We start from the raw sequence: 9158 nt of genomic DNA, 5'->3' as shown, positions 1-9158 counted from the left end.
CACCCAGTGAAGCCCATGATGTAGTTAATCGTGGTGTAAAAAAGACTGCAAAATTAAATCAAAGTTCTAAGGACTAGTGTTACGTGCGGGTCATTATGCATGCAGGACTTCGGGATGCAAGGTGGGCCCTGAAAGGTTTGGAGAGAAACTAGACTTTAAGATTAAAGTCAAACCCCTAATAAGTAATCACCCAAAATGTGAAGATTTAGTGGTCGCTTACGGGAGGCTGTCACTTAAGAGAATCAAACCACAGGGGGTCCCTTCCTAGAAGAGGTCTGACACATCTACATTTTGTAAGAGTTCATAACATGCAATTTCTAAGTTAGGATATGTGTAGTTCTGTGTTTTCATTAAAAGCACATTGCATTCTCTTAGTAGTGTGGCTACATACAAAAAACATAGAGATCAAACCATGCTTTGACTGGTCGCTTACTGGAAGATAAAAATAATGGAAATTCTAAAGCTGTGATCCAAAAAACTGGTGGTGGTCGCTTTTAATAGGAGTGGTGGTCATTTACTAGGAGGTTAAGCTGTTAGGCTTTGACTGAGTAAAATTGTGGTGTTTTGAAAGGTGATTTAAAATTAGAACAGTAAACTGATCTTTACTTCAGGAAGAGTGATAGGAAAAGTAAAGAAAGAAAACAAAAATCAAATGGTGAATTATATTATTATTATTATTTTTGTTTTCTTTCTTCATTTTTCTGTCACTCTTCCTGCCGTAAGGATCAGTGTACTGTTCTAACTTTAAACTTTGGTTATTCAAGATTTTACTGATCCATTTCTACTAAAGATCTAGCTGATCCTCACTGGTTTGTTGTTGTGGTTTTGCCTTCACAAGTGTCTCTGAGAAGTGGTTGCCTACAGGAGGTGGTTGCACGTGGAGGTTTTACCATATAAGAGATGCCTTCTGTAGACCCACACTAGAATGGCTATAGTAGTACACCAAGCACCAAGTTAGCCTCCCACGCAAACGTTCTTTTGGCTCGTCAAGCAATTCTCCCCAAGGAGGAAAGGCCAGAACACATGACGAAGCCCTAGGGACATCTGCGTGGGAGGCTATACGCCAAGTGTATCTAAATTTCTTTTGATTGAATTTGAACATGACATTTTAATCCAAGAAACTTGATCTTGAAAACTGGTTGTCTTGATGGCAACAAGACCACAGGTCTCCAAAACCTAGCCCATACGTGCCTCGATACGTAAAAACCTCTATCGCACATCCGTAGCTTGTTCCAGGCTCTCGGTCAGTGTAGACGAGCGAAAAAGGCGAGTAAGAAGCGAAAAAAGTACGCGAGCAGCGATAAAAGGGGAGAGCAAAAACGGATACCTATTCCTCACGCGGTTTTTCGCGCTTTTTTTTCTATCCGCCGTCCCGACTATCCTCTGGTATCTTGGAGACTTGGAGCCTGGAACAGACTACTGTATCCGTAAATAATCGAGGCCATTTATTTATTTCAATAAGATAATGTAATATTGTCCAATGATGATCTCTTGATTTCAGTCATTGTTTTCACGTGATTTTGCGAAAAAGACATCCATCAATAGCTCATTCTCTCTTGATTCCATACATGCTTTTGTCAAAAGTTTTTATCAAAGAACAACAAGTCAGCGCGAATAGTTGTCTTTTTTTTGGTAATTTTGTTTGTAATTTAGGGACGTAGTGGCTTTTTAGCGACTTTTTCCTTGGTATTTTGTCTTCCTCTTTGTATATTAAAGGCCTTTTGAACATTTACAGTGAACCCCGCTCTCAGACACCTGCTTAATATGACGGACAGTTTCGTTTGTCCCGACGGAAAGCTGATACGGCATTTTCTCCAAAATTAACCGCTTTATACGGAAACCGGTTGATACGAAAAACGCACACTTTTCTGTGTCTTGAATCACAAACTCTGATATATCGTCGACCCCGCTTCATGGAGACTACTGGTTGCCAGTGCAGTATCAGTAGTATCTATTTTCCCTGTCAAAATTATGTACTTTATAGGGCCATTTATACCAGGAAAAACAAGACGCGTCTTTCATTTGACACGACCTAAATAAGACGCAAACTATCAAAGAACAGGTGTTAGGGGCTGTTCTGAGATAAAACGCGTCTTAGCGAAATCTTCCGTTTATATGGGACAGTTTGACTCTTATTTAGGCCGCGTCCTATGTAAGACACGTCTTAGTTTTCCTCGTTTTAACGGCCCTATTGTAGACAGTGAAATTGATGACGGATTTCTATGAGTTAATACCATTTTATTACTACAAAACAGTGGCAAAATAGCGTAACATGTTTGAAGTACGTCTTTCTTCAGGTTTCTTCCTGTGTTTGACCCGTACGCGAGTCGTAATGTCAATTAATCATGAGTCCGTGACGTTTTTTTTCTAAAAGCCTACTTTAAACGGACACCGGAACAACAAGGATACTATGTCATGTCCCCACGGGGTCCATATTAACTGAGTCCAGTGTTTTGCCCTTACTATTCTTCTTTCAGAATTTAATACCCGGATTTCATTTTTTTAACTGATCCTTTTGTCCGGCATCCAATGATCGCGATGTCTTTGAATGTGATGGAGGCGGAGATCTAAGCGTCCTTTGGGTGCTCTTTTGTGGTTCACTTGCAGTCCGCCTTTTCAGCCGTGTTTCAAAGGCCTTTTCTGCATTTTCTTGGTACATAGTTTTAACTAACTAATTTCTCCGTGTCACGAACAAGAAGATAATATACTCTACGCAGTGTTTAATCGGTTTATTTTACCACACACAGCGCGCCCGGCAAAGTTTTGCAAAGTCCCTGTTTACGGACGTAATCGTAAAGTGAACTTCTAAATGAATGGCATATCTTGCCATTTTCTTTTTTAATTATACACTCCTTACTGAGGTTGAATTCCTTGGACCTTGCTGCGATCAACAAAAAAATTTCTTTCTCACTCGTAAATTTCTTGTGATGAAAAAGAAAAATATGAAGTCTTGTCGTACAATTTTTAAGGATGCCCGTATGGTTTTAAACGAGGAAAAAGATCAGTTTCGTGTGAGGGACCTGAAACCATTACAAAAGGTATAAGGAGTGAATGAATTTTTTCCGTTGATTTTTCCCTTGCATTGGTGAATTATTTTTTTAGGCCAATGCAGGAATTTTTTAACGGGCTTCAACCCAATTTTCCCTGGCACGAAAAGATTTTAATTTGTTTTGTACTTCGCCTCCCACCATGCCCCACTAATTTTCTAATGGCCCGTCCCTAAAAACCGATACTTGCAAAGTTTGCGATATTTAGGGCGTAAAACAACAGCTTAACAAACGTCATTTGTCAAGATAATCTAGTTTTTGGATGTTCGCTTCCGATCTTGTGTGCTTACCAAATCATATGCACGCAAAAGATTTTAGATAAGGAATATGTACTTTCTCCCTGAGTCGAACACTGGCCAAGGTTTTATCACTTTTGCAGCTTAATTACAAATCGCTTGACCTCTGTTACTGTTGAAGTGAGAGCTTGGTAGTCATTGACGATTGCGTGTTGTCGTCGAAATCATTACAAATGCGTAGCAGGTTGCGGTATAATAAGTTAATCTTAGTTAGCACACCCGCTTTGATAAGAAATTTAATGAGAATTTTTAAAAACTCTGACTACCGCCTCAACAAGAACTTGTTCCCTAGCTACAACATATGTTGCACTGCTCTCAAAGGGCTTCTTCTTGTTACAAGACTGTGAAATGGTTTACCCTAGTGGTATTTTCAGTAGCTTCCCAGTAACGCTAAGCGTGAGAAAATCTTCCCTGCAAGTATTTTAAGACGTTGCATCGATTTTTTTAAAGCGCAAATTTAACGCAGAATTCTGCGTTCACTGGAGATTTAACGATGTGGCACCATTTAGGATTATCAAAAACACATGGTTTTTTTTATGTTTTTTTAACTGTGCCGAAGGCTCATCTCACTAAAATACCGGATTTTCGCCGCCGCAATTGAAGACGGAAAGATTACACTGTAACACATTGTAATTTTAGAGACAAAATTGGCAGAAAAAACATTGCAAATTTCATTGCTATTTCAAACCAAGCATCCGCGGTCAATGAAAAGGATCGTCAAAATCTGACTTAGGCACGAACATCCTTCTTCATCCTAATCCATCTCATTCGTTGAGCAACAAAATAAAACTGTGTTTTAACTACCTCTTGTACGTAACAACAAAACTAAAATCTGCCACCAGGAGTTCTTTATTACCATCGCGAAGGTCGAACTCATATAAAAGCGATTCGGTCTAATTCTACAAACAGGTAATTAATCATTCATGATCAGCCTACGAGAGAATTAATCGTGGCTGTTTTGTCGTTTTGGGTTTCCTTTTTTTGGACTGAAAACAAGTACAGTTGCATACATCAGCTTTCTTTCAATTTAGCCATGGTTTGGAAACACACTTTCTGACTGTAAAACTGTCACAATGTGACCCCAATCTTTTCTGTTGTGTTCATCTTGTGAGGACCTTGTAGATTGTGGGTTGTTTTTTGGATAATACTACCACTTGCATTTCATACATATTTTTTCAGGTTTCAAACACTTGCTGGTGAACAAAAGGAAAAATGGCAAAAGAAAACTTACTCGAAAGGTTTCTTTGGTAAGGCGTCACGACCCCTCACAAAATTTCATTGTCCTAAATGATATTATTTTTAATTTCAAAGAAAAAAAAGGAGAGAAAATCAAGCGTTAGCTATTTACAACAGTGATGCGTTGAATTCGTTGAAGGTCTATATAGGCCGCTGAAGTAGCACTGTTCTCTAGAGGTGCGACGGCATTACCTCGAGAAAATAAAGTTCTAAAACCCCTCCGATAATTTCCACTTTGAAAGGCATAAAGTATTGGATTTAGAGAACTATTTGTCACTATGAGAAAAGTCAAGATTTTAAGCACTATTACTTCTGCATCGCTTGAATTGTGTCCTCCAGACTGTTTTGAAAAAGCTACATGCAACATAAATATTGCAAATGGTAGGAAAAGCAGATAAAATACCACAGTTACTGCTATTAATAGAACGGCGAGTTTCCTTTTTTCGGAGTTTCTATTCGTAGGGCCTGCACAGATTGTGTGCGTGATGAACATACCTCGTAAAATTTGAACGTAACAGAAAGTTATCACTACAAGCGGTAAAAGGATGTATAAACTAATTGCTAAAGCAACGTACGTAGCTTTGACATCGTTAGCTTCTGGGCTAAATGGCGAGACGCATTTTCCGTTTGTTGTGTCGATGTGAGTGAAAATGAAATCTGGAATGCTAATCGCAAGTGAGAGTATCCATGTGGCTGCGATGGCATAGCTCACGCTTTGTTTGTTCAGAGTGTATTTCGTTCTCATCGGCGTGACAAGAGCCTGATAGCGTTCAGCCGCGAGAACAGTGAGCGTAAACAATGTAACTCCAAGACAGAGAGTATCCACGGCATCCCCGAGGAAAAACCTGCATAAATAATTGCCAAGTTTATTATCCGGTAAAGTCACAGCGTAATTGTACGTGTTCGGGCACCACAACAACACGAAAATATCACTTGCTGCCAAGTTAACAAGGAGGTAATTCGTAGCCGTGTGCATTGATCTTGTTCTCCATACAACTGCGATCACCAGCGAGTTCCCTACGATGCCGCTTAAAATAACGATCCCGTACAGAACTGTCAATATTATGTCCGTTCGGTCTGTATGGTGCGTTTCTCGTTGCGAGACATTCATGGTGTGTCGGTGCTGGTGTAAGGGTCGGATTAACCCACGATTTGTTTTCTTGCACTCTTTGACACGATTAGAAAAGAAGCGGAAATAAGCTTTAAAAAAAAGCAGGTTCAATTAGATAATGTTTGAACATGCTTTGATAATTGGATCGCGTTAGGTCTCACCAAGTAATATAATGAACGTGCAGGTGCAAAAAAACTTCATTTTTGGAAAATGCAGCTGCTGAAATCTTTGTTATGTTGGTACAGAGAAGGCTTCACAGGGGATGTGCCACAATTTGCATTCTGCATAGGAGATTAATTGGATTCATTTGCTGATTATTTCTTAAGAAAACAGTTGGAAAAAGCATTTAGGAGCGGAAATGAACTCGATGTATTAACTTTGATATTTTAAAACGTTTAAACTTCGTGCCCTTTCGTTTTTTATTTGTTTGGAAAGGAAGATAAACTTGGCCTTCTTTTTAATATTTCGAAGACTGCTTCAGAGAAATTCAAATAAAAAACCAATTTCGAAATCAATACTAATACCCACTTTAAAACGTTGTGGTGAATGGGTATGACTAGGACGCGTTATGAGTAAATTTGCAATAAGGGAAAGTCATTTAAACGGCGGTTAATTGGAAATATCACAATGTATCTATTAATTCGAAGCAAAGGACCCAGGGGATTGAATGCGAATGTTTACAAATTTCTCGATGAGAAATAAAACAGAAATGTTAATGAATACCTCAAACTGAAAGGAAAACTAAAAAATTGATTGAAAAACATGCCGACCTTATTCCTTATTAAAAATAGAGTGGCAGAGTGGAGAAGTAGATTGGTAGAGCCGACCACGTCATCAGTAACATTTTTTTCTGTTTTTCTGATCTGAAAAACAACAACTTGAAAGAACGATGTCCCGCGAATCAGAAATACGTTTTTCACTCGTTAACTGAACTTAGAAGTGTGCTTTTAGACAATTCAGTCATGTTAGGCATTAAAAACTGCAAAAATGACTGCTAATTAAAAGGTTTAAAAGGAACTCAAATTAATTTTTAAAGCAAATGTTTCTTGGCTTTGGGTTCATTCTATAAACTGTGCCGAAAGGTTTGAACCCAGGAGTCATTTCAAAAGTAGGTTGAGTTTGATCGTCTGGGTGAACGTAGTCCTTAACAGGAATGCTGTTGTTAACAGTGACTGACGTTTCGACAACCTGTGCGGTAGTCATATCTTTAGAGTTAAAGTGAGTTGTATCACGTCAGTTAATTCTCTGGTTAGGATTATAAGCTATGAAGACTTGTAATCAGTAATTGGTGCGTTTCGATCCGTCTACTTAGTCAAATTGCCAAATTGGCAGTTCTCCAGTCGTTCTCTCGTAGTTAGTTTTGCTTGATCTCGTCAAAAGTCGTTTTTACGGCGCTGGTAACTGTTGGCTACGATTCAGTGGCGTTTGTTTTAAGTTAGTAAACCAGCTTTCTAAGGTAAGACGTTGATAGTAGTCTTTAGAATACATATATACACGTCGCAAAGTCCCAGTCATTTGATGTTTATTCTATGTTAGACATGTTACCAAAGCGAGTGAGAAAAAAAGACGAAAACCTCAAAACATTCAAGAAGCTTTCTGTCTCTGCCAGTTGTCGATTGATCCTATTATTTTAATCACAAAAAAGCGGGATTACTTGCGGAGTCAGTAGGGGAGCAAACATTATACAGTAGAACTCCGGTAAATCGAACTCTCGAGAACTCTGAACGGAAACGTAGAACAGTTCGAGTTAGCGGAGAATTAGAGTTATCGGGGTAAATCTCAGTGGAATTTTGATCAAGGGAAAGGAAATTTAGAGTTAGAGTTATCGAGGTTCTACTGTAATCTCTAACATTAGTTAACTTTTATTTTACTTTTTTCATTTGTTATTGTTTTGGTACTGAAATCTTCATGTCGAAAAAGTCAATAAAGTTGTTGTTGTTATTAGTAAGTTTATAAACCTGACCACCCGAGATTTCGGGTGAGGTGAAGCCTTTTAATTAAGGCCAGTGATTGTTCTTGATCTGAAGATATGATGAATGTCCTGCAGTGCCTCCGTTTCGGTACTGAATAGACTCAGGTTTAGAGTATCCCGTCTCTTAAGAATGGGTTGATTTTATAAAAGGCTAAACATTTACTATTATTGTTTTTTTCCCGCAATGTTCACAAAAGCCTTCTCTTTTAGTTTATTTGCCCAAGATATAATATATGTCAAATCGAGAAGTGACAGTAAAGTGTGGATTGAGACAGTATTGAAACAAGTCTTCAGTTCTCTTTTTGAAAAAAAATGTTTTGTATTTAAAAGAAGGTAAGGAGGTGTCAGCTTTGTCTTGACTGGTAATGACAAATAAAATGAAAAATACTCTATACAAGAACTTGACAAATAAATCAGAAAGATAAAGATAACTTATTTCGCGGACATATTACTAGGAGATATTACTTCTCGGTAAAATCCAGCAATATTTCTGTGTAAACCAATAAATCAAGTTGTCACCAGTTTTAAAGACACGCCGCGGTATAGTGCAATTCTCGAAAATCAAGTGGGAAATGAAAAGTCATTAATAACTATTCAAAAAAAAGTGTCTTTTTTGACATAGACTATACGACGTCCTGGTGATTGATTTGTAACCACGTAAATCAAGATGAAATAGCAATCTCCGATAGGTGTGTTGTTTATAATAAAAGGCTGAGTGTGTACCCTGTCACTTCTAGGTATCAATTGTTCATGTTAATTGCGACCATTGTAAGGACTGTAACCTAGGGCGTCTGACACGATTCATCAGGAGTATTTACCTTTGCTAGCGAAGGCCATTAACTCTGAAAAAGACCAAGTTCATTTTGAGTATGACAGCGGTGAACAAAAACACCATTTTCGTATGTCAGCACGCTTTTTTCCCCAATAAATTTTTGGTGAAAGGAAATCCCCAGTTTTTTTCCGTAGCATGGACAAAATCTTGAAGACAGTATTTTTTTTCTTGAAAAGTAAGAGGTAATTGCTGCCGGCTTCCAAAGGAAAATTAGAGGAGGTGTGTCACGAAATTTATCCGGCGAAATTGAAACATTGGGAACCGCCACCAGACTGAGTGAAACATAAAAACAACCGCTCAGAACATTAAAAAGAAGAAAAAAGAACACTGAAAATAAAAAAGGAGGCATGGGTGACAAACTTGATCGAAGCGTTTTGCAGTTTGGGTATTTTGGCAAATTTGTGAGCCAAACAGTTTTTCCGCAAAGTTCATTTTTGTTGTTTGTAACTTTTGATTTTTTGTTTGGGGGACATATTTTCTGGACACGAAGCTGTAATGTTGCCATTGACAAGTAATTCTTCAAGTTCCATAGCGAATGAGGACGCGTAATTGGCTTTATTAACAACTTATGAACCAGATAACCGTAACTCACGCGGCTCCTTTGATTCTCATTCGCTTCGTTCTTATTAGACCTTTTCACGGTTTTTTTAAACTTTTGATATGG

The 9158-nt window shown here is 38.2% G+C and overlaps 1 protein-coding gene across 1 annotated transcript; it reads right to left on the bottom strand.

Annotated features, from left to right (window-relative positions):
* Positions 1-4302: 4302 nt before the first annotated feature.
* LOC140935875 (somatostatin receptor type 1-like) lies at positions 4303-6092 on the bottom strand. Its single transcript, XM_073385452.1, has one exon. The coding sequence runs from the start codon at positions 5688-5690 to the stop codon at positions 4680-4682; it is 1011 nt and encodes a 336-aa protein (XP_073241553.1). The 5' UTR covers positions 5691-6092; the 3' UTR covers positions 4303-4679.
* Positions 6093-9158: the final 3066 nt, after the last annotated feature.

This window comes from Porites lutea, chromosome 4, assembly GCF_958299795.1.
Source record: "Porites lutea chromosome 4, jaPorLute2.1, whole genome shotgun sequence".
Taxonomy (NCBI): Eukaryota; Metazoa; Cnidaria; class Anthozoa; order Scleractinia; family Poritidae; genus Porites; species Porites lutea.
The sequence above is the reverse complement of the archived record's forward strand: the minus strand, read 5'-3'. Positions and strand labels throughout refer to the sequence as shown.

Excerpts from the sequence above, each read along its gene's own strand:
- LOC140935875 (XM_073385452.1), bottom strand. The coding sequence starts at position 5,690 with ATGAATGTCTCGCAACGAGAAACGCACCATACAGACCGAACGGACATA.